The sequence below is a fragment of the Chiroxiphia lanceolata genome, chromosome 27 (assembly GCF_009829145.1).
Source record: "Chiroxiphia lanceolata isolate bChiLan1 chromosome 27, bChiLan1.pri, whole genome shotgun sequence".
In the NCBI taxonomy this organism is placed as follows: Eukaryota; Metazoa; Chordata; class Aves; order Passeriformes; family Pipridae; genus Chiroxiphia; species Chiroxiphia lanceolata.
Window position 1 is genome coordinate 5,265,340 of NC_045663.1, and position 26,391 is coordinate 5,291,730.

A 26,391-nucleotide genomic window follows, 5' to 3' on the forward strand; every position below is an offset into this window, starting at 1 on the left:
GCACTGAAGTTGATATTTAGGCTGTAGATTCAATATTTTGAAAATAGTTTAAGCTAAGATTGACTAAACAGCCTAAGAGTGCCAGAAGCATATGGCATTCTTGCTAATGAAGCCAGTTATAGAGCTGTGCTCGTGTGATCCTGCAGTGGAGTTTGAAAGGAAAACAATTATCCTATGTCTTCATTTCTGCCTTGAAACATAATATCAAAGAATGAGAATTAGCTATTTTTCCAAGTTATATTTGACCTTTCACCCCAGGTTCTAATGCAGGATGGGGCATATAGTGCTAAAGAAGCAGCTGTTGCATGTCCTAGAGCGAGTTAAGCCTGCCTTTAATACCCTTAGCAAGATGCCTTGTTTCTAAAGGGATGCTCTCATCTGTAACTCCTTTCTTTCCTTCTTGCCCAGGTCAATAACATTAACCAGCCCTTAGAAATAACAGCCATTTCCTCTCCTGAAAACTCCCTGAAGAACTCTCCTGTTCCTTACCAGGACAATGACCAGCCCCCCGTGCTGAAAAAGGAGAAGCCCCTCGTTCAGAGCAACGGTGTCCATTACTCCCCCCTGACATCGGATGACGAGCAGGGCTCTGAGGATGAGCACAATAGCAGCAGGTGAATGCACAGGCACAGCTCAGGGGGAGATTTCTCTGAGCTGATAACCCTGCTCTGAACTGCAGGACTGTGTTAAGCCTCTTTGTTCCCCTGGCTTGGAGATCCAGTCCATTATCCCAAGCCTCTTACGTGGAACAGGGAAGGTATTTAGGCAGCAGAGCTTGACTGTGGGAACCTGCTGCTGCAGTATTTGCAAGGCTGGCAGGGGCTGGCCTCTGGCACAACTGGTGTGGAAGTGATTTGGGGAAAGAGAGGAGACTGAGGGGAGACTCCTCGGGGGCTGCAGCTCCTCCCGAGGGGAGGCGGAGGGGCAGGGACTGAGCTCTGCTCTGGGACCAGGGACAGGAGCCAGGGAAGGGCTGGAGCTGTGCCAGGGGGTTGGGATGGATCTCAGGGAAAGGTTCTTCCCCCAGAGGGTGCTGGGGCACTGCCCAGGCTCCCCAGGGCAGTGGGCACGGCCCCAAGGCTGCCAGAGCTCCAGGAGCGTTTGGACAACGCTCTGAGGGACAGGGTGGGATTGTTGGGGTGTCTGTGCAGGGCCAGGGGTTGGGCTGGATGATCCTTGTGGGTCCTTCCCAGCTGAGGATATTTTATGGTTCTGTGATTTATTTCCTGGGTTGCCTGGGAGGAGCACTGAAGTTGTGTGTGATCTCTAAGGATCTGTTTCCCACTTACTCTCAGTTTGAAGCTTTGTTCAAAATTCTTCATTTCCTGCCCCAAACTATTGATGTGTTGCTCTGAAAATCAGTTACTTTACCCCCTTTGCTTGCCTAGGGGGTACAATTTTTTTCTTCTTTAAGGTGCTGGAAAATTGGGTTTTAATTGCCAGAGGGCAGGGTTAGGTGAGATATTGGGAAGGAATTGTTGGCTGTGAGGGTGGGGAGGCCCTGGCACAGGTTGCCCAGAGCAGCTGTGGCTGCCCCTGGATCCCTGGAAGTGTCCAAGGCCAGGTTGGACGGGGCTTGGAGCCACCTGGGCTAGTGGAAGGTGTCCCTGCCCATGGCAGGGGATAGAATGAGGTGGTCTGTAAGGTCCCTTCCAACCCAAACCATCTTATGGTTCTATGAAAAATAACCACTCCAGAAATGGGGTTCTACTTCTTATTCTGAAAGAAATGCAGCAATAAAGTCCTCTGAATGTACCCTAATCTTGGCAAAGAGCAATAGTGCTGTCATAGCTTTTACCTCAAGTTTGTTGTGGGGTTTTTCGATGCTTTTAAGCTCCTTTAATAACACACAACTGTCTGAGCTGGTTTATGTACTCTGGTCATCTGCTAAGACGTGATGACGAGGAAGGCAGACTGGGAGGGTAAATGTGCAACAGAAGATTTGCAATAAGTGCTTCAACCTTTTTATTTTCCCACTAGAATTGAGAGGAAAATTGCAACAATATCATTGGAAAGCAAATCTCCACAGAAGACTGTTGAGAATGGTACGTGTGGGGAATGTTACTGGCTTGTGGTGATGGTGGGACAGGGGGTGGGTGTCTGGCCCTGGCTGAAGCTGTCAGGCAGCAGCAGGTTTCTCTTTGCTGCTGGGCAGACTGAAGTTCTTAATTATAATTGAGACAGATGGCCAATAATTACAGATTTTGGGTCACTTCTTTCTGTAGTCATAGGTCTCCAAAGATCTGACCATTGTTTTCACTGATTCAGGGTTCAGGGAGGGGTCTGTAGGACAAAGACTGAGGGAAAAGTAGATCAGCATTCTCAGACTTTGTCAGAGCTTTAAAGGAAAGGTTGAGAGCTCTTAGCTGACTTCACAAATATTTCTGCCTTTGGATCAGACTTATAAAATGTGGGTGTTGAAAGATAAAAAATGTGGGTGTTGCCCAGGGAAGGGGAGAGAGCTGGGGAAGGGGCTGGAGGAGCAGGAGCAGCTGAGGGAGCTGGGGGGGCTCAGCCTGGAGAAAAGGAGGCTCAGGGGGGACCTTCTGGCTCTGCAACTCCCTGACAGGAGGGGGAGCTGGGGGGGGTCAGGCTCTGCTCCCAGGGAACAAGGGACAGGATGAAAGGGAACGGTCCCAAGTTGTGCCAGGGGAGGTTTAGGTTGGATATTAGGGGGTATTTCTCAATGGAAAGGTTGTCAGGCATTAGAAGAGGCTGTCCAGGGCAGTGGTGGAGTCACCATCCCTGGGAGTGTTCAAAAAACACATGGATGTGGCCCTTGGGGACAGGGGTTAGTGGTGACCATGGTAGTGCTGCTGGGCTGGTGGTTGGACTTGATGATTTTAAAGGTCTTTCCAACCTCAGCAATTCCATGGGTGTGTTAAACCCTGTTTTCAGTGAAAATGGAGAATTGAATGCCTTCAGTTTAATGACTGTTGGTTTTTGACCTCCTCAAATCTTCTCCCCACCCAGGCGGCAGCTTGAACGGGCGGAAACAAGCACAGGGCGCCGAGAACATGAACAGCAGCAAATGGAAATCCACCTTCTCCCCGATCTCTGACATCAACCTGACCAAAACCACGGACAGCCCCTTGCAGTCGGGCTCGGCCCTGAGCCAGAGCTCCCTGTTTGCCTTCCGACCGCCCTCCGAGGAGAGCCTGGCCCTGGACGGCGCCAAGGCCGCGGCACACGCCAGGAAGGGCATGGCCGTGCCCCCGGACGGGCTCAGCCCTGGCACCAACCCCTCCAACGGCTTCGCCTACAATGGGGGCCTCTCTGCCGAGCTGGGCCTGCACAACTTCATGGACGGTGCTTCCCTCCCACACAAGGCTCCGGACGGGGCCGCTCCCAACTGCTCCCTGGGATTCCCGTCCCAGCGGGGCAAGGACGTGGGATCCGTGTCGGACACGAACCTGTTCCTGAACAAGAGGCAGCTGGAAGGGCTGGGCAGCTCCAAGGGGGAAGAGCTGAGTCGCTCTGGGGCCAAGGGCAAAGAGCTCGGCGAGCTGGGCGGCCGCGCGGGGGGTTCCTCGGAGAAGAGCTCCCTGCAGCACAACGGGAAGGTCGGCAAGGGAAGGGACCGAGAGGTGGAGTTTAAAAACGGCCACAACCTTTTCATTTCTGCTGCTGTTTCGTCTGGTGGCCTTCTGAATGGTAAAAGCCTTTCTACTGCTGTTTCTTCAGCAGGCAACCCAGCATCTTCTGTTCCGACACACCACCCCTTCCTCAACACTCTGACCACTGGATCACAGTTCCCCCTCGGCCCCATGGCCTTGCAAGCAAACCTCAACTCGGTGACAAACTCCTCAGTATTGCAGTCCTTATTTAATTCCATGCCAGCTGCTGCCAGTCTGGTCCACGTGTCATCAGCTGCAACCAGACTGACTAACTCTCACACTATGGGGAACTTCTCTCCTGGGGTTACAGGTGGAACAGTTGGAGGTAGGCAGAACTCTTTCTCTGGTATAAGGCAGGGCCTAAAGGAAAGTCTGACACTGCCTCTCCGGGGGTGAAACCCTTTCATTTCTACAGGATGTGAAGCAGATGTGTCCCACATAAGCAGTCTCCTCTCTCTCTCTTGGAATTGCTAGGATGAGTTCAGTTCCCCACAATGAAATCTCGTGAGCTTTGTCTGCTAGATGAGCTTGTTGTATCACCCCAATGAAACAATGCACCCAGACTTTGTGATTGCTGATGTTTGCTTGTTCAGATGTGTCTGTGTTGGAACCAACTTAGGTCTGACTGCAGGTAACAGATTTCACTGGTCGTGGTACCGAGTTAAGGATCTCTAACTTGTGAACTTGAGTAAAGGTTGGGATTAGGCCTGGAATGGATTTAGCGTGATCCAGGAGGAGCAGAACATCAGAGGAGATGGTGTTGGGAGTTTCGTAGCAGTTCTGGCTCTTGAATGGACACGAAGAGCATTTCTTGGCCAGGAAGGGCAATGCCATATGCACCTTGCACTTCTGGGATTCTGCACAGGCTTGGCTTCTGTGGCCCACACCGGGGACAAGCTGGCAGGACTAGAAGATAGGCTGGACCTGCCATTTCTCAGTGTCCAGGGCAGTTTTTCTTACCTGTCCATAATCACTCAGGCACCATGTCGGGAAATCCTAACTCTGCCATCTCTCAGCACGTAGATTTGCTGCAGTTCCAGTTCCCCTCTGCTGCCCTGTAAGCGGGGGAGCAGGAGGGTGGGGAGGGAAGAGCAGCACTTTGAGTCTCCAGATAAACCGACTCTAAAGACCACGTAATCTCATCCCAACCCTGCCTCTGTGCTATAGAACTGACAGTTCTTGGGGCTGACCATTTCCCCTCGTGGCATTTAGAGGTTGGCAGTAGGAAAGGTAAGTGCACTCTTTTGTACCTCCTGGCCTGCACCATTGTCTCCCATTGCTTGCTGCCTTCTCACGCTGCATATTTTTGTATGGGGCTGGACTATTATAATTTTGCTTTTTTTTTTTAATTTTGTTTTGCTTCTTTGTTTTGTTTCTCTTGTCACTTTGAGACTGTACCAAAGCCCGTCTGTTGAAGCTGAGTTTTTCTCTCCTGTTTGCAGGTATTTTTAACCACGCGGTGCCTTCTGCCTCCTCCTCTCATCAGTTTGGAGCCAGTTTCAGCAGCAGTGCTGTCTCTAGCAGCACAGTGCTAAGCTTAAACCCTCTGCAGGCTGTTGCTAGCACCTCATCCTCATCCTTCCCACCCTCTGCCTCTAATTTAGTAACATCTAGCGAGACTAGAGCCGCTCAGCCCCTCAGCAGGGTGCCCGTGCAGCCCGTTTTCCACCCCCCTCCTAACGTTTCCTTGCCTCCCCCTCCTCCTTTACTCGCTTCTAACCCCGAGCCCGCGCTCCTGCAGAACCTGCCATCCCTCCCGGCTGGAGAAACATTCCTGCCCTCTTCCTCTTCCTCCTCCTCCTCCTCCTCCTCCTGCGCTGCTTCTGTCCAGTCTAACGCTTCTTTGTCTCTCAAACTCGCCTCCCTCCAGCACAAACCCTCCCGCCCCTCCTTCACCGTGCACCACCCGGCCGTGCCGCAGCCCGGCGCTGCCATGTGGGTCACGCTGGGCGTGCAGCCCCCGCTGGCCTCGCACCTCCCGGGGGTGAAGCCGCGCTAAAGGGCCCGGCTCGAGCCGGCGGGGCTGCTCTGCAAGGTAAGGCCGGGCACGGACCCGCAGGGCTTGGGGGCGAGTGTGAGGTGAGGGCAGAGAGGGCTCCGTCCTGCAGAGAAAGGGCAGGGAGGGGTGGAGAGACCTCTCACATGGGGGAGAACTCTCTAAAATGGGGGAAATCCTCTGAAGTGGGGCAAGAATCCCCTAAAATGAGGGAAGAATCCTCTAAAGTGGGGCAAGAATCCACTAAAATGAGGGATGAATCCCCTAAAAGGAGGGAAGAATCCCCTATAATGAGGGATGAATCCCCTAAAAGGAGGGAAGAATCCTCTACAATGAGGGAAGAATACCCTAAAAGGAAGGAAGAATCCCCTAAAATGAGGGAAGAATCCTCTAAAGTGGGGCAAGAATCCCCTAAAATGAGGGAAAAATCCACTAAAATGTGGGAAGAATCCCCTAAAAGGAGGGAAGAATCCTCTAAAGTGGGGCAAGAATCCACTAAAATGAGGGATGAATCCCCTAAAAGGAGGGAAGAATCCTCTAAAATGAGGGAAGAATCCCCTAAAAGGGAAGAATCTCCTAAAAGGAAGGAAGAATCCTGTAAAATGAGGCAAGAATCCCCTAAAATGAGGCAAGAATCCCCTAAAATGGGAATAAGCGTCTATAGGGATGCTTCTTCCAGGGAAGAAACCTGGAACGGGGAAAGAATTCTCTAAAAAGGGGATAAAACCTCTAAAATGGGAAGAATCCTGTAAAATGGGGAAGAATCCTCTAAAATGGGAGAAGAATCCTCTAAAACAGGGGAAGAAACATCTAAAATGGGGAGGAAATGTCCAAAATGGGAGGAATCTTCTAAACTGGGAAGAATCCTCTAAAATAGAGAGAAAACCTCTAAAATGGGAGTAGAATCCTCTGAAACAGGGAGAAAAACCTCTAAAACAGAGGAAGAATCCTCTAAAATGGGGGAAGAATCCCCTAAAAGGAGGGAAGAATCCCCTAAAATGGGAAGAAGCGTCTATAAAGGGAAGAAACCTGTAACAGGGAAAGAACTCTCTAAAATGGGAAGAAAATCTCTAAAATGGGAAGAATCCTGTAAAATGGGGAAGAAACATCTAAAACGGGAGAAGAATCCTCTAAAACAGGGGAAGAAACATCTAAAATGGGGAAGAAATGTCCAAAATGGGAAGAAACTTCTACAATGGGAAGGCTCCTCTAAAATGGGGAGAAAACCTCTAAAACAGGAAGAATTCTGTAAAATGGGGCAAGGATCCTCCAAAATTGGAGAAGAAACCTCTCAAATGGGGGAAAAAATCCTCTGAAGTGGGGCAAGAATCCTCTAAAACAGGAGAGAAATCTCTGAAACAGATGATGAATTCTCTGAAATGGGGGGAAAGCCTCTAAAATGGGAAGAAATGTGTAAAACAGAGGAAGAATTATCTAATATGGGGAAAAAACATCTAAAATAGGGGAAAAAATCCTCTAAAATGAGGAAGAATCCCCTAAAACAGGGGAAGAAACATCTAAAATGGGGAAGAAATCTCTAAAATGGGGAGAATCCTCTAAAATGAGGAGAAAACCTCTAAAATGGGAGTAGAATCCTCTGAAATGGGGAGAAAAACCTCTAAAACAGAGGAAAAATCCTCTAAAATGGGGGAAGAATCCTCTGAAATGGGAAGAAATCTCCAAAATGGGAAAGAAGCCTCTAAAATGGGGGAAGAAACCTCTAAAACAGGAGAAGAATCCTCTAAAACAGGGGAAGAAACATCTAAAATAGGGAAGAAATGCCCAAAATGGGAAGAATCTTCTAAACTGGGAAGAGTCCTGTAAAACAGGGAGAAAACCTCTAAAATGGGAGTAGAATCCTCTAAAATGAGGAGAATACTTCTAGAATGGGAGTAGAATCCTCTGAAACAGGGAGAAAAACCTCTAAAACAGAGGAAGAATTCTCTAAAATGGGGGAAGAATCATCTAAAATGGGCCAAACCGGTGTGAGATGTGGGAAGCAAGTCACCTGCTGGCAGAGGCTGGGAAGTGTGACCACTCTGTGCTCTGGGAGTCAGGATTTCTCGACAAGGAGAGCTCACAGGGGGAACTGCTCTGACACTGTAGGATCATGGTCAGGATTGCTGGGATCACCTCGTGGAAGTGTTTGTTTCTGAGGATCAGCAGGCAGGAGGAAATGTCTGGTTTTGATGTGGTTTTATGGAGTTGGTGGCAGGGGGGTTGCCCTTCTGACCCTCCCACACACAGCTGGTCCCACACTTGTCCCGTGGTGCCACTTTGGGCATGTCTGTGGTGGTCTTGGTTTCACTGCCAGTCAACAGCAGCTGCTTGAAATAGTCCTCAAGTTCCAAATGTCCAGGTGTCAGGCTCTGGAGAGCAGATCCCTGGGCTTGCAGTGCAGTCAGTGCCCCTGCCCCGCTGGAAACACAGGAGGGCTGGGAATGCCCTGGCACTGCCAGGGCTGCCAGGAACAGGCTCAGCAGATGCTCCGTCTGTGTCCCAACCTCTGGGATGAGAACTCAGGGAATGCTCAGGGTACTCCACACAGGGGCCATGGGAGAGGAGGGTTCCATGGCCGTGTCGGTAAGCAGGTATTTAACTGTCTCTAGAGCAACTCCAGAATAAACTGTACCACCACAGGGCTGTGGGCTGTGGTTCCTGACAATGTCTGGGGCATCCTGCTGTCAAACAACTCGTGCTTGCCAAGGGCCACCAGCCTGTCCGGCCCTGGGGTTGGCTCCGTGCTTTCCATGTAGGTCTGTGCTGTTGTTGTGTCCACTGATCCCAAAGCTACAAACGTGGTTGAAAACACTCTTTGCTGCTTATAAAGATTACAATATACCTGAGAGATTCTTTGTGCATTGTGTATAAGTGTTTTCCTCACCAAGTTGCTCCATAGGCACCACAAAGCCTCCCTGGGGTTTTGTGAGGCACGTAAGTATTCCCTGTCCTTCCCCCCAGGAAGGGAGGCTGAGGAAGGGCTTTGAGGACTGCGGGACCTGTGTGGGGTGGGGAAGACCCTGAACAGAGACAAGAGGGGGAAAAGTGAGGGTGGGGCTGGTGAGAAGGGTCATGTTTGGGGTTCTGTGCAGTGGGAACCCCTGGACATGAGGCCATGCTGGACTAGACCGAGATTGTCCCAGTCACTAAAAGTTCAGGATAATAGATATGGCACAAAAATGGCTTATGGAGAAGAGTAGGTGGGTGACAAAGCTGGGTTGAGCAGAGGAGCAGAACTGATGGTCCTAGAGATGGCAGACTGGCTGTGATCCTGCTCCCTGTGACTCAAGCACAGGTCACGTGTCAGAGCAGTTCCATTGGTTTTGGAGGGAATATCCGTGGTCAGGCCTTGCTGAACCAAGGCTGGCATCTGGAACTGGGGGCTGAAATAACCTGCTTTGCTTCTCTGCCCTGGAGCCAGGCTGGGAGAGCTGGGGGGGTTCACCTGGAGGAGAGAAGGCTCCAGGGAGAGCTGAGAGCCCCTTGCAGGGCCTAAAGGGGCTCCAGGAGAGCTGGAGAGGGACTGGGGACAAGGGATGGAGGAACAGGACAAGGGGAATGGCTTCCCACTGCCAGAGGGCAGGGAGAGATGGGATATTGGGAAGGAATTGTTGGCTGTGAGGGTGGGGAGGCACTGGCACAGGTTGCCCAGAGCAGCTGTGGCTGCCCCATCCCTGGAAGTGTCCAAGGCCAGGTTGGAGCCGCCTGGGACAGTGGAAGGTGCCCAAAGCAGGGTGATCTTTAAGGTCCCTCCCAACCCAAACCAGCCTGAGATTCATAATTTCCCCCTCATGGTATTAAAAAATTCAGAGCAGATGAAGGTGTGGCACAACCAGTGAAGTGCTGGGGGGGGGATCCTCTCCCCCACTCCAGGTCAGCCCTGTGGGACAGAGTTCAACAGAGTCCCACTGGCAGCTCAAAAAACTGCCACTTGGAGGGGCCCTGTGTCTCTCGGGACATCCATCCTTGTCATCTAACTGGGACTGGGCCAAGAGCTGCTCCATCTTTGCTGGCTGAGGAAGCCTTGGAGCAGTGTAGAAATGCTTGACACATCTAACCCACAGCAGATTTTGGTCTTTTATTTAGATGAGTCTCTTCCTCTCCTCCTGTTGTGCAGGTAACTAGGATTTCTACCTCAACCCAATGTGACCTATGCAAGGACAACGTGGACCAACTTCACTCGGCTTCCACTGAAAGGTGCTCACCTGGCCTGTGCAGGGGTTTCTACTCTCTTACTACTGGACAAAATAAAAACCATAAAAAGACCTAAACAACAGAGCAAACATTTACTGTGAATCTGAGTTAAAAAAAAAAAAGAAAAAAAGAAAAAAAAAAGAAAAAGGCAAAAGAAACGCTTAAAGCTCCAGTTTGTATTGTTGATAGTTTAGATAAAATATTTATCTTTTTTTAAAGTGAAAACAATTTTGACTTATTTTATTCCACCTAGACTCATAAACACAAGTTATTATTAAATTCTCTGAATACTAAAGGACTGGCACACCAGCAGAGATGTAAAGAGCCTCCTCGGTGCTATTTTGTCCGTCAGAACTGTGCCTCTAGTTTGAACCCTTGGTGCTGATTTGGAGGGTTGACCAATGCCAAACCCAGTTTTTGGGAAGGCCTACAGCTTAGTTATTTCCCTGACTCTGTTCATATCCCAAAATCCACCTGGTTGGCAGCAGAGTGAGCAACAGAGGAAGGACTTCTCCTCCCTGGAGGTGATTTGGACTGAGCCAGGCGCTGCCAGCTGGGTGGGTTTGAGTTGTGTTCATGGCAAGAGCTCCAGGGCACAGTTGGAACACAGAATTCCAAGTGCTGCCCCTTTCAAACTCCTCCCCTGGGCCATGTGCTGGTGGCTCTCAGGTCACTGTGAATTTTTGGTAGCTAAGTCTGGTCGCTCCCTTTGGGCCTGTGAACAGGGTGTGTGATCACTGGTGTTGGTCCAGCCCTTTTCCCAGCCCTGGGAATTCTGAACGTTGTGCTTCTGTCCTGCTGCAGGTGGCAGATTTCCCCGGCTTGCAGGTTTTGTTCCAAGTGTTTTGTTGGTCGGGTTTTGATACTTGACTCTGAGCTGGCTTAGCCCTGTACATTTGTTGTTGACCAAGTGCATTTTGCTTTTGTGTTCCTCTGCTTTCAGTAGGTCTTAACTGGTAGTTCACAAAAACACCCTGCTCTGCCTGGCTGTGCTGCCACTGTCCCATGGGGGCAGGGGGTTGTGTCGTGACTCGTCTACAGAAAGAGCCTCCAAAAGGCTGATTTTATGGAGATGTGATGGAAACTTATGGATTTCCTATATTTTATTTCACTTTTAGGTTGTACAGTGCACAGTGAACTTGTGAAAACTTATTTATTTGAGTGCACAAAGTGAGGGGAAGAGGAGGATTCCAGTAGGAATCAGGCTGGGCTGAGTTTACCTGGGCCAAGCACCACTAAAGGCAACTGCAGTGGAAGGGGGATTGTGATGGGAATGGCTGGAAAAAACACATTGAGGCTTTGGGAAACACCTCCCTGCTGGCCCTGGTGCTCTGAGGGGCAGCAGTGGCTGCTCTGTGTCCTTAAATCCTTCCTGGGGAGTCTCCCACCTCCAGCAGTCAGGCTTTGGCTGTGAGCACCCCATGGAGCATCCCGGGGTCCCCAACAGCTGGATAAGTCCTGCCTTGGGAGGAGGGGAGGTCCCTCTGCCCTCCTGGGCTCTCCTGCTGCCTGGATCCAGGAGCAGGGTTGGGAATGCTGTGTTCCAAGAGCAATCTTAGGAGAGATTTGGGACCAAGTGCAGTTATTTTGTTGATTCCTAAGCATGTGTTCCACACGCAGCCTTTTTGAGCAAACTGGGGATCCGACTTTGCCGCCTTATTCCCTGGGAAGGGAAGGGATTGACAGCCCTGGGAACTGAGGACATTTGGGAACGTTTTCTGTGCCATGGGTGGGGCAGGACTGGGCAGTGGAGCTCCTGCTGAGGGACTGACAGGGTGGTGAAAGCCTGGGAAGGGCAGCAGAGCTCCGAGGGGGGAGTGAGGAACATCCAGTAGCTTCTGGTGGAAGCCAAACACAGTGTCCTGGAATCCAGGAGGACAATGTAACCCAGATGTTTTGCAGCTGGGAGTTGGGCAGCTCCAGCTTCTTTCCCAGCCCAGGGCAGAGTGCTGGGGCCTCTGGAGGCTTTAACTGAGTGATTAGTGGAGGGACAGCGGCCTTAATTAGCAACACCTCCCCCATCATTTGTTCCTCCAGTGAGAGAAGAGGAAAGACAAGGAGAAGGTTTTTATTACCCTGATTCGATCAGCTCCCTGCCTGCAGAGGGACCAGGATATGGTGCTCCTTGGACCTGCTGTGCCCCTTCACCCCAAAGCAGAGATCAACAGAACTCTGTCCCCGCCGTGTGTGCTGTGCAGGGAGGGCTCGGGGCATTCCCGGGACACGTGTGGAGATGCTGCTGGAAAAGGAACCAGTCCAGAGACCCTGCAGAACCCCCCATGCTTTCCAGCACTGCTATAACCCTGTATTGCCCTGGCAGTCCTTGGGTGCTGAGCATGGACAGATCCTTGCTGTGGGAATGGCCCTCCCTGCCCTGATGTTCACAGCATTCCAGGAACTGCTGTCTGGGAGCAGGATGGACATGGAGCAGTGGTGGCCTTGGCAGTGGCTCTTTACAGCTGTGATCTCAAAGCTCTTTTCCAACCTCAGTGATTGCATGATTCCACAACCCTGAGTTTGCCCTCTGCTCTCCAGTGGGTGCTGTGGGAAGGGCATCCCCCTGTCCCCCGGTGTCCCCTGTGCCAGGGGGCTGTGGATCAGCAGTGTCCCTGTTGGAATGGGCAACACAACCCCCTGGAGCTCAGCACAGGGTGTTACTGGGCCACTGCCAAGCCCTCAGTGCCCTGAAGTTGGTGAGTCTCCAGAATCATCCAGGAAGGCCCAAGGAAAGCAGACCTGACACAGGGATTGACGTGTTTTGGGATGTGCTGGAAGGAGATCCAGCCTGGCTGAGCCTCAGCTTTCACCTACCTCTGCACTCCCCCTGCTGCCATGGCAGTGCTGGGTCTGTTCTGGCAGCCCCTGATGGAATCTGGAGCTGCTCTGGCTTCAGCAGTGTCTTCCCCCACACGTGGCACCTTCTCTGTGCCATGGCCCTGGTCCTGATCCCTGGGATGTGCTTCCAGATGGGGCCTGGAGACCTGGTTCCTGCAGAGCAGAGCTGAGGTAGGAAGCCAGGAGGGCAGGTTTTGATGTCTCAGTGCTGTGTGAGCTGGGAGATGTTGTGGCCAAGAGATTCCTGGTTTTGTCTTCCCCCTCCCTGATGTTTTATGGCTTTGCAAGTTCAACTCAGCATCCTGGAATCCTGAGTTGGAAGTGACCCACAGGGATCATCGAGTCCAAGCCCTGGCCAGCTTGTTTCTCCTCTGCAAATTGGGAAGAGCTTTTCCCTGGCTGAAGGAAGAGCTTTGAGCTGCTGGGATCTCATCCATGTGGCTCCAGGCCCACGACTGTCTGACCCCACTGTCCGAGCACCAAGCCCGAGCCTGAAACCTGTTTGCAATAACTGAAGATACTTTAGAGTGATCAAAGCCAAAAGAAAAGAATTCCTTCTGTGTTACCACATCCTGCCTGTGCTGGGTCCAGTCATTCCGGGGCTGTCACACACGTCCCCTCTCCTCCACACCACTGCTGCCAGCCAGGGGCTCGGCAGGAAGCTGAAATGCATCTTGTTGCCAAAAAAAAAAATAGAACTTCCCGAGTGTTGTGCTGAGGAAAACCTGTCCCTGTTGCTCAATGTCAGCCTTGAGGAACAAACTCTTCCTTTTTTGGGGATTTGCTACCTCTGATTCACTGGTCCCAGTCCCCTGGGACACCTCCCCCCTCCGTCCTGGGAGGGCTCCAAAGGCACCTGGGCTCTGCTGCAGATCAGTCACTCAGCAGCAATCCTTCCACTGTCCAGGAGTGTGGAGGCACCCACAGCTGGAATGCTGAGGGAGAGAGTGGGAAAACACTGCTGGAGGATGGAGAGATTCGTGCTGCTGGATCCGAGCTGGTGTGTGGGATAACGGGGATATTGAGGTGTCCCACCATCACCTCGTGCTGCAAAGGAGGCTGTTGCCTTTAGGAAAAGTGTGGATCAGTCTGGACAAGCAGTGCTGGGAACATCTTCACCTCTCAGTGTGATGGATGCAGCGGGAGAGAGGAGCAGGGGGAGCAGCAAATCCTCCCTGTGCAGGACATTCTGGGCTGGGCAGCAGCTCCAGCTGCTCCTTGTCAGCAGGAACTTGTGTCTCCCTGAGCAGACAGATCAGAAGGACTTTCTTGTGCTTCCATCTCATTTCCTTCCTTCCTGGTGGTGACAGCCCTTCATCTGTCAGTGCCTGGTTTGTGCTGCCCCTGCTCTGGGCTGGGTTTGGCCCCAGGCTCTGCCTGGGATGGGGAGCTGGATTCCCCTGTGCCAGGAATCACTGGTGGGATGAAGGAGAGCTCGTAGGGTCTCCCTCTGTGATCCACAGTGGCTGAAGCCCCCCAGGCAGGAGGGTTCCATCACTTGCTCATGAACAGATCTGCTCATCACTTTTTGAATCTGGAGATTCCAAATCCCCAGGATTTGATGCCCAACCTGGAGCTCTCCCAGCTCTGGGTCCCGCTCGGTTCAGGTGCTGTCTCTCCTTTCTTCAGACAGGACTTGACGAAGTAACTTGTGCAGTTGTACCCTGGCAGTACAGAGGTCTCCAGCTTGATCAGCTCTTCCATCACATCTGGAAACATCTGCACTCCAGAGCTGCTGGGCCTGGGCAGGGCTGGCTGGGGGGTGTCCCTGCCCTCACCCTGGGAGGGTTTCCTTCTGAGAGGTGGGTTGGGGACAGTTCTTTAACCTCCTTCTTTGAGGCTTGGACTGGGTGACCTTTAGAGGTCATTCCCAACCCAGCCTGTCCCGTGATTCCCTGTGCAGACAGGCCTGGGATGGTCTCCTTGGCTTGGAAGTGGAGTGGGAGGAGGTGGAGCCAGACCTGCCTCCCCTGTTCCTGCAGAGCCACCCAAGGGTGCTCCACACCACAGTGGATTCACCCCCTGTACTCATCCTGTTCCATCTCATCCCAGCTTTCTCTTGGAAGAGCCTGGATCTTCCTGCACTGCTGGGCTGCCCCTGCCAGGGGAAGGTGGAATTTTCTTTTCTTGTGGAATAACGAGCCATGGACAGTGGCCTCCAGGGCCTGTGTGGTTTGGTTCCTGCTGGGACTGTGTGTTTAGAAAGCAGCATCTGCTCCCCTTTCCCGCTATTTTTCCACTTGGAAGAGTCCAGGCAGAGGAAAAGCCGAAGGATTGGGTGACAGGGAGAGTAGAGTCCCAGGGGTGCAGAGGGAACTCCTGGCTCTGGCTCAGGTGGGACACACACTCAGGGCCAGCAAGTGCTTCCAGCTCCCCGAGTTCCCCCAGGGCCCCCCCGTGGGATCTGTGGGACCTGTGCCCTTGGGATGCTCCTGCTTCTCTGCCCTGCTCCTGCCCATTGCTGGAGGAGATTCCCAGTGCTGGGAGTTTGTTCTCCAGCTGCTGATGGTGATTCCCATCCTGGCCCTTCCTTCCCTCCTCGGCCAGGTCTGGAGCTGGTGCTGAGCTGGGAGTGGGGGTCACTGTCCCCACAGAGCCAGTGGGTGCTGCTCATGGAATCCCTTGGGATTGGGTGCTTTGTCCTGGTGCTGATGCCAAGGTGGCTTTGGTTGGTCACGTCCTGCAGAACCCGTTTATTCTGGTGCTGAAACTCACCCTTTCCCCAGGGGATTCTCCACGTTATTTTTTCTTGGATAACTCCACCTTGGAGTTCTCCCAACTCCCATGAGTGGCTGTGCTGGAAAATTCTGCTTTTGTTGTTGTTTTGCCTGAGCCAAAAGCACAGAGAGGAGTCAGGACTGGGAGCTCCAGGCTCTGGTGCCTCTGGAGCAGGGGAGGACGTTGGAAAAGGCTGTGAACCCTCAATGTTGGAAAATCATCCTGGGGAGCAGAAACCAGACAGTGTTTTTGTGAACTATCTTTGCAGCACTGAGGAAAAACTCCCAGGAGTTGGAGTTTTGGGAGCACAGATGTGCAGTTGGTGAACGAGGATTTGAAGTTTTACTGGTTTTAAAGAGGTTTTTTTCCCTTCCTTTTTTTTTGCTCCATTTCCGTAGTTTGTGGATCAGGTTTTCACTAAAAGCTGGAGAACGAGTTTCAAAATGTTGTTGTGCCATATTTTATTTATCCTTATGCGTTATAAATATATAAATATCTATTTAGACTGAATATTGCATTAAAAGATGCTGTTTTTGAGAACTTCAGGGTTTAAACATGAGACAAAAAAAAAATGGGAGATACTTCTGCAGTACTTTTGCTGTTTGGGACCTTCTCCCTGAAGAGGCTCCCTAAGTTTTTTATGGTGTAAAAACAAAATCACACCCTGAAATTCCAAGCTGGGGGATGCTGACCCTGAAGTTCTCAGGTTTGTGGTCCTTTGGTTTTCTCAAGGTACATCCGGTTGCTTTTCTGGTGCAGTCAAATCGTTTTTTAAAAGGTCTCATCTCTGGAGTTATTGAGGAACAGGTGGAATGGGTTGGTCCATCCTGCTTGGCTTTTTTAACCTATTAATCTTTGAAGTGATCGATTTTTTCCAATTAAAACCCAACTCTTTAGGTCTCTGTTCTACTTAAACTTTTTAGGAGTGAGAGCCTGCCCTCGCTGAGTGGGACTTGGATGGGGAAAGCAGTAGAGGATGAGGTTGCTGTTGCTCAGGAATTGATTAGTAAACTTTTAACTACTAATAAAAGTCCATTTCCCAATGGATTTTTTGAAAAACCCATTTTCTTAGGACAGTGATATGGGATGTTTCCTAGTGAATAGGAATTAGTTTATATAATTTAGCCTATTAAACTGAATTATTTAAAATTCAAACTTCCCCTAATTTATCTTTTTTTGGGATTTTTTTTTTAATTTTATTTTATTTCATTTTATACTGGTAAGTTGTCCTGTCATTCCTTTCATTCCTCCATAGAAATAGCGTGAATTCTGCTGTGTATATATGTATGTATAATATATATATTTGCACCCTGCCTTTCTAATTCTCCACAATGTAAGAGTTAGTTTTTGCTCCCCTCCCTCCACTTAATTTCTTGTGTCTCTTCCTTGATTTGTAATTGAAACGATGCTTTGAAGTTTTGTCTTTATATTAAAGTGTCTGTATTTTAATACACCGAGATCTTGTGGAGTCTCACTGGGTCAGAGGGGCCTGGAATTGGGGCCAGGAAATGGGATTTGGGGACCTGGTGGCACAGGAGGGACAGAGACCCCCTGACCTGGATTAGGGACCACCTTCAGCTCTGAGGGCCTGGGGGGGCCTGGGGGCTGTTCTGGGCCCCTCAGGACAAGGACATGGAAGTGCTGGAGCGTGTGCAGGGAAGGGAACGGAGCTGGGGAAGGGGCTGGAGCAGCTGAGGGAGCTGGGGGGGCTCAGCCTGGAGAAAAGGAGGCTCAGGGGGGACCTTCTGGCTCTGCAACTCCCTGACAGGAGGGGGGAGCTGGGGGGGGTCGGGCTCTGCTGCCAGGGAACAAGGGACAGGAGGAGAGGGAACGGCCTCAAGATGTGCCAGGGGAGGGTCAGGTTGGATATTAGGGAATATTTCTTCATGGAAAAGGTTGTAAAGCACTGGCACAGGGCAGTGGTGGAGTCACCATCCCTGGGAGTGTTCAAACAATGTGTGGATGTGGCACCTGGGGACAGGGTCACTGTCGGCAGTGCTGGGACAGTTGGACTCACTGAGGTCTTTCCAACCTACATGATCCCATGATTCCCAACTCCTCCCACTGACATTCCCGTTTAGCCAGCAGTTTCAGCAGTGGGATAAACCCACCATCAGCCAGGGGAGTTAATTCACTGCATGATTCTTAAACCAAGGATCAGGCCTGTATTCCCACAGCCCTTCCCAGCTCTGCTGGGCCTGACCCAGCTCATCCCAAACATGTTTGTCACCGGAGCTGCCTCTTGGCTCCAACACCAACCATCAGCTGGACCAGGTGACCTTCAGAGGTCCCTTCCAACCCAAACTGTTCCATGAAGAATCATCTCCAAATCCCATTGTGGAGCCACCCCCAGCTCGCTCCTGGAGAGGCACCTTCCCCCCATCCCTGTTCCTGCTCCAGGGGGAGGAGACCACCTGGACACCCCCTGGAGCTGCTGGTGCTCAGGTGAGAGCCCTGCAACCCCCCTCCCTGCCAGGGCTCTGTGCCTTAGGACAGCTCTGAGAAGCACATGGATTAAACCAAGATTTATTGGCAACAGACAACAGAGAAATGGCTCTGGGGGAGCCTGGACCCAGCTCTGACTGAAATACAAAACTCCAAGTGTGAAAAATGAACAATTGTCTATAAATCACCAGCAGTTGATGCAGATTTTGATGTGTCTGCAAGTACCATCTCCCCTTAATGCTGAACCCCAGCCCGTGTGCCAGCCCTGCCCCAGTGTGGGTCTGAGCTCCTGGGCCCTGGAACTCTTCACAGCATTTGTTTTACATTCAGTTAAGAAATGTCACTGGTGCCTCTCAAGCAAGTGTCAGGGTTTGCTCTTGTGCCCAGAACAGCACCTAAAATGCCCCTTTCCTGCACAGTGCCAGTGGGGAAGGGTTGCCCAGTCCTGCTCCAGGACCAGGACAGAGCTCTGTGTGCTAAAAACGCCCCAAGCTTGGCAGAATTCCCGAGGTTTGGGTTAAACTGCACATGGAAGGATCCACTGATGCAGAGTTGAGCCTGGATGTGGCTGTTCTGCCCCTGGAGCTGGAGGGCAGGGGCTGTGGGATGGGGCTGGGGGGGAGCCCATGCTCATCCCAGCTCCAGTTATCCCACTGCCAAGCAGGAATCCTCCCATCCATCCTCTCCCCAGTGACCAGACCAGTCTCTTTTCACAGTAAAAGCTGCCCTGTCCCTCCCTCCAGGCCAGGGGTGCCCCTCCACTGAGGGAAAGCAGAGCTGGTGAGGATTAAAATGCACTTCAAAGCCATCTGAGGACACCAATTCCCTCCAGCACAAGCTCCTGTGGGTTCCTGCTTTTAATCCCTCCTTACTGCTTCCCCTGGAGCTGCCATCTGTCTGCAAATGCCCCCTGGCTTCTGCTCCTTGCCCTGGCTCCTCCTGCAGGGCAGCTGCCCCTCAGCTCATTTTGGTGATTTTTGGAGCACCTGGATTGATTCAAGGGAAAGGGAGGATCTGGGGAAGGAAAAAGGGAGAAATCTTGGCTTTGAGATTAAAAATAAAGCCTCAGTGACAGCTATCACTGCCCTGGCACCCAGCAGTGAGAGGTAAAGAGGGAAGGCCAGGCCACTAAAGCTCTTCTTGGGCATTTATTCCCAGCCAAGGAGGAAAAGATCCACAACTTCCCTTCAAGCCCAGCTCAGAGGCTGCTCCACCCAACCTGGAGGGGAACAACACCCAGAGCTGCAGCCCCCAAAGCTCAGCCCCCCTCCCTGTTCCTTCTGCCACCAACCCTCTGACAGTCTCACCTGAGACCCTCCCAGGGGCTTTTCCTGGGCTGGTCCCAGGGGAGCTGCTGTGGCAGTGAGGAATGTGGGTGTCCTGCAGCCCTGGGTGTGGGGAGTGTCCTCCCTTCTTCCCTCCCTCCTCTCTGGGCAGTTTTCCTTCCTGCAGCCACGGCTGGTGGGGTGGGGATGTTGTTCCTAAACCCTTCTCTCCTCCTTCCCGGAGCCCCAGGGAGGCAGCCTTGGTTCCCTGGCAGCCCTGGCTGGGGCCCTGGCACAGTGTTTGGTCTGTCCCTTTGGATGCTCCCGAAGGGGGGAGAGGCTGCAGCCGTGGCTCAGGGCCTGGAGGGTTCCTGCCCAGCTGAACCCACCCCCTGCAGCCCAAACCTGCAGCCAGAGGGAGCAGCTCCTGCCTTTGCCAACCTCTCCATCTGCCTTTCCTCCCTGGGAAGCTGGATCAGTGCTCACCCCACAGGGATCCCTCCCTGTCCCTGTTCCCGACTGTTCCCTTTGTTTCCTCAGCTGGGCTGGAGTGAGGGCTCCCTCCAGCCCCCAGGAATCACAACCCCTGCCCAGGGAAGGGAAAAGAAAACCCCCAAAGGCAAGTGCCGGTGGCTGCCCAGAGCTGCTGCCTCGGCACAGGGGAGCAGATGGCTCCTGCCTGGCAGCTGGAGCTGTGGCCGAGCATTCCCAGTGTTACTGGGAGCATTCCCAGTCCTCCCTGCTCACCAGCTCAGCCATCGGCCCCCAGAATGGCTCTGCAGGAGCAGGAGAGGGCAGGACAGGAGGGGGTTAACCCTGGAGCACAGAGATGTGATCACAGCATCCTCTTACAGCCCCAAGGGCTCCCTGGAGACCGAGGGAAGATCCCGAGCCAGGAAAGCTGCAGCTCCTTCAGGAGAGGGACAGGGAGGAGCAGGAGAAGGGCTGGAGCTCCAGCAGCTCCAGGCCCTGGAGGACATCAGGTGCTGGGAGCTCTGTCAGCCCCTGCCTCTGCTCATCCCAGGGGCCAGGGGGTTCTGCTCCCACCCCAAGGGAGCAGTTCAGCCTCCACAGCTGGGAAAGTGGGAATGTACAAGGAATTCCCTTTAAAAAAAAAAGAATAAAAAATGATTTAGGTAATAAATAAAGAGTCCCTTGGTCACTGTGGGGCTCTGCTGTCCTTCCCAGGGGTTGGGGTGGCCCTGGGGAGCCTGCTCAGGACTCAGGAGCCAGTTCAGCCCAGGTGAGGGAATTCCTGCTGGCGTTTTCCCAGCTGGAAACGGGCTTCCTCTGAGATCCCGTACTGCTCCAGGGGGTCCTGCAGGAGAGCACAGGGAGGCAGCAGTGAGAGGCAGATAAAGGGGTGCAGGAAGTCCAGCAGCCCCTGGGGAGGACACAGGACACAGCAGGTGACCAGGGGTTGTGGGCACAGGGAGTCACCGGAGCAGGGATGCTCCGAGGGGCCTGGCAGGGTGGGAGCAGCATCTCCACCCACAGATCTGGCCAGGGCTGGGGGTGAACTCTTCCAGAGACCTGCTGGGAGTCCAGGCAGGCCTGTCCAGCTCCAATCCTTGCCCCCCCCAGCATGGCAGTGTGTGTCTGAGGGTCCGAGTGAGCACAAGAAGGTGCTCAGGTCCGGCTGTGGAGCCCACGGCTCCCTATGGAATCCGGGATCTCCTTCCAGATCAAACAGCCTGTGCAGAACTGGCAGCAACACCCACAATCCCCAGCTCCTGTCCAAACCCATCAGTCACCACCTGACCCCGAGGGCCTCACTCACCTTCCCTGTCATCTTCTGGATCTCATTCCGGTAGAAGATCAGGCTCCTCCTCAGGAACTCGTAGCTGCAAGACAGGAGCAGACCCTGCTGAGCACGGGAGGATGTGGGCAAGTTTCAGATGCTATTTAGGGCTGGGAGGAAGCTGGTTTGGAAGGAGACAAGCCCTGTGCTCCCCGGTTCCCCCCAGGCTGATCCCCGAGCTCCCGGCACAGCCTCGCTCCGGGGGCTCTTCCCACCTGGCTCGTTTGAGGGCCTCGACCCACTCCTGGCACTGCTCCTCACTGGCACACTCAAAGCAGTATTTCCTCTCTGGCTCCTCGATAAAACCTGCCAGGAACAAGGAAAAGTCTCAAGAACAGCCTGTGCTCCCCTGCCAGGCCCAATTAGCACCTCTGTTAATGAGGATGAGCTGGGAGCAAGCTGGGAACCCCGGCCCTGGAACCTCTCCTGTTCCCTCCCTGCTCTGGCTGCCCTGGAGCAGCTGCCTGGGACATTTGTCAGCTTCCAGCAGCCAAAGACCTCGGGAAGAGCAACTTCCCAAATGGGAGCAACTGAATTGGAACAGATCTGGGACTGGAACTCCCTGAGGCTCCTTGGGAGGGATTTAAATCAAAGGGAAAAACAGCCCTGAGGAAGGGCCTGGGATGCAGGCACAGAGCAGCCCCTGAGGAGTTGAACTGCACTGGGAGAGGACCCTGAGTTGCCTTTGCTGGAGGCTTTTGGGAATGTGGTGCCGTGCAAATCCCTGTGTAACTCCAGTCCTGTACAGGACAGAACCAGGAATCTCAGCAATCCCTGAGCCCAGAGCTCTGCCCTGCACAGACCCTCGGGGGTCAGGCTGCACCAAGGGTGGCACAGCCCCAGCCCCACACGGCTGCTGGGGGGTTTAACCCTTCCCTCCCTCGGGAATCTTCTCCACAGACAGCCCAGACTCAGCGGGACTGGTGTGCTGGGGCTGCTCGGGGGCCCTGTGGGGCAGGGGGAGCACCAGGAGGAGACACAGCTGTGCCCTGCAGCCAGGCCAAGAGATACAGGGACGGCCTTGGAGGAACATCCTGTTGTTGTCAGCACGTGTGGGATGAAAGGCTCCCCCGGGGAACACGGATCCAGCTGCAGCCGCGGTATCGCCACAAGGACACGGACAGGGCAGGAGCACGGGCTGGAGCAGCCCCTGGAGGCTTTATCTGAGCCCACTGAGGGGAGCGGACAAAATGCAGCAGCACAGCAGAGATCTGTCATAAAACTCCCCCCCCGGAGGGATTTCTGGCTGCTCTGCACGTGCAGCCGAGCAAAGCCCACACTGCTCCAGCCGTGGAGGATCCCTGGAATGGCCCTGTGCTCAGGAGGGGACGTGGCACAGGGAGGGACAGCTGGCAGCTGAGGGATAGAACCATGGAATTGCTAAGGTTGGAAAAGATCTTCAAGATCATCAAGTCCAACCATCAACTCAGCACCACCGTGTGCACCATGAAACCACGTCCTCAGGTGCCACATTCACATGGGTTTTGGACACTTCCAGGGATGGTGGCTCCACCACTGCCCTGGGCAGCCTGAACACCCTTTCGAGGAAGAAATTTTCCCTAATATTCCACCTAAACCTCCCCCGGCACAACTTGAGGCTGTTTCCTCTTGTCCTGTTGCTTGTTCCCTGGGAGAAGAGACCAAACCCCACTTGAGGGGCACTGACCCCACCGAGGAGGGGAAGGGTGAGGGGCACTGACCTACAGAGGAGGGCAGGGCTGAGCTGACCCCACTGCCACCAGAGCAGCAGGAACTGAGCAGCAAAACACCTCCTTTCCCTCTGCCCCGGGGGAAAGGCCCAGGGATGGTGCCCAGGCAGCACTCACTGATGGAGAAGACGTTCTCCTCCTCTTTGGTGATCCTGCAGTGCTCCAGCAGCAGAGCTCCAATGGGCTGGAAAACACATGGAGAGAGGGCTTAACCCACAGTGCCCCCAGCACTGAACCCACAGCGTCTCCTTGGAGCCTTTTAGGCAAGTTTGACACCCTGGTGCTACTCTGCAATGATTTGGTCTGACTGCAGGATGTTCCATAACCCTACAACCACCTTTTTGTGCTGCTGCTGTGCCTCCAGTGCCGGTCTTGCAGCACTTTGCACGTGTTAATTAGGTGTTAATCACCTCCACCGGCTCAGAGTCAGCCTGGCCTTCACTGCTCATTTCTGAGGTGAAGGCAGCAAAGAACTTTCTTGCCCAGTAGCTGAGACACAACTGAACTGTTCCCGGGACACACAGCAAGCCCCTCTGTGCCGGGGCAGGGCTGGAGGGGGATGTGGAGAGCTGGAACAGCTCCGGAGGAACACACAGACACTGGAGGGACACACAGACACTGTGCTGAGCAGGGACAGGGGGTGACATGGCCTGGAACAGGAGCAACCCCCTGGGAATTCTTGTCCAAGCGACACAACGTGAGACACAAATCAGGCAGCAGGGAAGGGCCTGAAAACCTCCTTTACTGAGCATTCCATGGAACATTTGGGCTGGAAGGACCTCAGAGCCCGTCCAGTCCCACCCCTGCCATGGGCAGGGACACCTCCCACTAGCCCGGGTTGCTCCTTTGATCCAACCTGGCCTTGGACACTTCCAGGGATGGGGCAGCCACAGTTGCCCTGGGAATTCCATCCCAGCTCCTCATCACCCTCACAGGGAAGAATTCCTTCCCAATATCCCATCTCTCCCTGCCCTCTGGCAGTGGGAAGCCATTCCCTGTGTCCTTGTCCCAGGTCCCTCTCCAGCTCTCCTGCAGCCCTGCTGAGCTGACGAAGAGGAAAGGTGGACACACTGTCCCAGCACCGTTTTCCCAGCCCACACAATCAATCCACAGGAAAAAGAGGGAAGAGGGAGGGAAGCAAACCCCACCCAGGAGCACATTCCATACCTCGGCCTCGTCCGTCCTGAAGTAGAAGAGAAAGTTCACCACGAGCTTCACCAGGCGCTTCTTCAGCACTGCAAGGACAGTTCAATTAAAATAAAATAAAATATAATAAAATAAAATCAAATAAAACAAAAATAGAAATAAAAACAAAATAAAAAAAAAACAGAAATAGAAACAAAAATAAAATAAAAATAAGATAAGAAATTAAAAATAGAAATAAAAATAAAATAAAAAATATTAAAATAAAAACAAATTAAAACATAAAAATAAAATAAAGTTAAAATTAAAAAAGATATAAAGAAAACCAAAATAAAAATAAATTAAAAAAGAAAATAAAAATAGAAAATTATAATATAAAATAAAAATAAAAACAAAAATGAAAATAAAATAAAAATATAAAATAAAAAATAAAGAATAGAAAATAGGAAATAAGACTAGAAATAAAAATAAAATTAAAATAAAAAATAAATTAAAAATAAAATAAAAATTAAAATAAAAATAAAGAAAAAGGAAGTGCTGAGGCAGCTGGGACAGAGAGGGGGCAGAGGGAAGCCCCTTCCAGCCCTGCCAGTGCCCAGCATGGCACAGATCCCACCAACCAAGGGCACCCCCTGCACCCACCCTGAGGCTGCTCCTGCAAACAGGAGCCTCAGGGTGACAAAGTCATGAGCAGCTTCTCCAGTGTCTCCGGGGCAGGCAGAGCCCACTGACCCGGCCTGGGAGAGCTCCAAATCCTGGGAGAGCTCCAAATCCTGGGAGAGCTCCAAATCCTGGGAGAGCTCCAAATCCTGGGAGCCCCAGCACAGATGTCACCTCTGAGGGACAAACTCCAGCAGATCCTGGGGGAAGGAAGGCCCAGGACAAGGGAGGGTCTTCACACTCCAGTGCTGCCCTGAGAGGGAATTTGCTGGGAGATTTCAGGGAAGAGCCTCTCCAGGCCTCACTGTTCAGGCCCCATTGCTCCAGCCCAGCCCCAGAACCTCCCTCCAGTCCCACACTGGATCCCACCACCTGAGCTCCCCAGTCCAACCACCAGCCCTCCCAGTAAGCCCCAGTGCTGCCCACCCAACACAGCCAGTCCTAACCCCCCCAGTTCCTGCCCAGTTCTCCCAGACCTTTACCCACTTTCCCAGCCTGGATTCTCCAGTACCCCCAGTCCTCCTGCCCAGGGCACCCAGTTCTCCCAGTCCCTCCTCACTCAGTACTCCAAGTGCTGTCCTGATTATCCAGTACCTCCAGTCCTGCACCCCCAGGCCACCCAGTTCTCCCAGTCCCTCTCCTCCAGTCCAGCCCTGTCCCCCACAACCCCACAACTGAGGGGGTCTGGAGGGTCTTGAGGGGATCTGGGGGGGGTTCTGATTCTCCAGTGGGGGACTCCCAGGTACCCCCAGTCCTGCCCCATCTCCACCAGCCCCCCACTCCAATCCTGCCAGTTCTCCCAGTCCTGTCCTGGTCCTACAGGCAGTTTCCCAGTCCTGATTCCCCAGTACCCCCACTTCTGCCTCTCCAGGGCACCCAGTTCTCCCAGTACCTCTCCACTCAGTGCTCCCAATCCTTCCCATGTCCAACCTCCACTTTCCCAGCCCTAATTCTCCAGTGCCTCCAATCCTGTCCAACCCAGCCAGACCTAACCCTAGTTCCTGCCCAGTTCTCCCAGTCCTGCCCTGGTCCTACCCCCAGTTTCCCACTCGTGATTCTCCAGTAGCCCCAGTCCTGCCCACCCAGCACAGTCCAACCCCTCTCCCCACCCAGTGCTTCCCAGTCCTCCCAGTCCGTTCCCAGTCCCCCCAGTGCTGCCCACCCAACCCAGCCAGTCCTAACCCCAGTTCCTGCCCAGTTCTCCCAGTCCTGCCCTGCTCCTACTCCTAGTTTCCCAGTCCAGATTCTCCAGTACCCCCAATCCTGCCCACCCAACACAGTCACTCCTATCCCCGCTCCCAGCTCTCCCAGTCCTGACCTGGTCATATCCCCACTTTCCCAGTCACAATTCCCAGTCCTCCCAGTCCTGCCCACCCTGCCCACCCAACCACAGCCAATCCTAACTCCCCCTCCTCACTCCCAGAACTCTCAGTCCCGCCCTGATCCTAATCCCAGTTTCCCAGTCCATTCCCATCCTCCCAGTCCTGCCCACACCAACACAGCCAGTCCTATTCCCCCTCCCCGTTCCCAGTTCCTGCCCTGCTCCTGCCCCCAGTTTCCCAGCCGGATTCCCCAACATCACCCAGTTCTCCCGGTCGCTCTCCACCCCCGATTCCGCAGCCGGGACCCGCGCCGTCCCTCCCTCTGTCCCCGCTCACCGCTGCCTTTCTTGGGCACGCTCATGCGGATCTCGGCCGCCTTCTCCGCGGGCTGCCGGGCCAGGGACAGCAGCTCGCGCTCGTTGTAGCGCATGGCCGGAGCCCCCCGGCCCCCGTCCCGCCGATCCCGGTGTTCCCGCCGATCCTGCCGATCCCGCCGATCCCAGTGTTCCCGCCGATCCCAGTGTTCCTGCCGATCCGCCGACCCCAGTGCTCCGCCGATCCCGCCGATCCCAGTGCTCCCGCCGACCCCAGTGCTCCCGCCGACCCCAGTGTTCCTGCCGATCCCGCCGATCCCAGTGCTCCCGCCGATCCCGGAGTTCCCGGAAGGGCCCGGGCGGTGCCCGGGA

At 53.3% G+C, this 26,391-nt stretch overlaps 2 protein-coding genes across 2 annotated transcripts in view; one reads left to right on the top strand and one right to left on the bottom strand.

Moving 5' to 3' along the window:
* The window catches only part of DOT1L (DOT1 like histone lysine methyltransferase), a 77,584-nt gene extending 60,773 nt beyond the window's left edge, over positions 1–16,811 (top strand). The window contains 5 exon segments of the mRNA XM_032711817.1: positions 409–614; positions 1,981–2,045; positions 2,974–3,942; positions 5,060–5,652; positions 9,731–16,811. Of these exon segments, the coding sequence (XP_032567708.1) occupies positions 409–614; positions 1,981–2,045; positions 2,974–3,942; positions 5,060–5,616 (1,797 nt within the window). The 3' untranslated portion in view covers positions 5,617–5,652; positions 9,731–16,811.
* A 1,059-nt stretch (positions 16,812–17,870) lies between these two features.
* Positions 17,871–26,382, bottom strand: PLEKHJ1 (pleckstrin homology domain containing J1). The gene is made up of 6 exons (XM_032711816.1): positions 26,042–26,382; positions 23,748–23,815; positions 22,698–22,764; positions 21,087–21,177; positions 20,851–20,914; positions 17,871–20,388 (listed from the first exon to the last, which is right to left on the bottom strand). The coding sequence occupies exons 1-6, from the start codon at positions 26,133–26,135 to the stop codon at positions 20,305–20,307; spliced, it is 468 nt and encodes a 155-aa protein (XP_032567707.1). The 5' UTR covers positions 26,136–26,382; the 3' UTR covers positions 17,871–20,304.
* Between the last annotated feature and the right edge of the window lie 9 nt (positions 26,383–26,391).

What these genes read in the sequence shown, in the direction of transcription:
- PLEKHJ1 (XM_032711816.1), bottom strand. Translation starts at nt 26,135, where the DNA reads ATGCGCTACAACGAGCGCGAGCTGCTGTCCCTGGCCCGGCAGCCCGCG. An exon ending in GAGGCCCTCAAACGAGCCAG is followed by an intron (nt 20,915 to 21,086) that starts GTGGGAAGAGCC and finishes CCTGTCTTGCAG; the next exon opens with CTACGAGTTCCTGAGGAGGA. An exon ending in TCCAGAAGATGACAGGGAAG is followed by an intron (nt 20,389 to 20,850) that starts GTGAGTGAGGCC and finishes GCTCTCCTGCAG; the next exon opens with GACCCCCTGGAGCAGTACGG.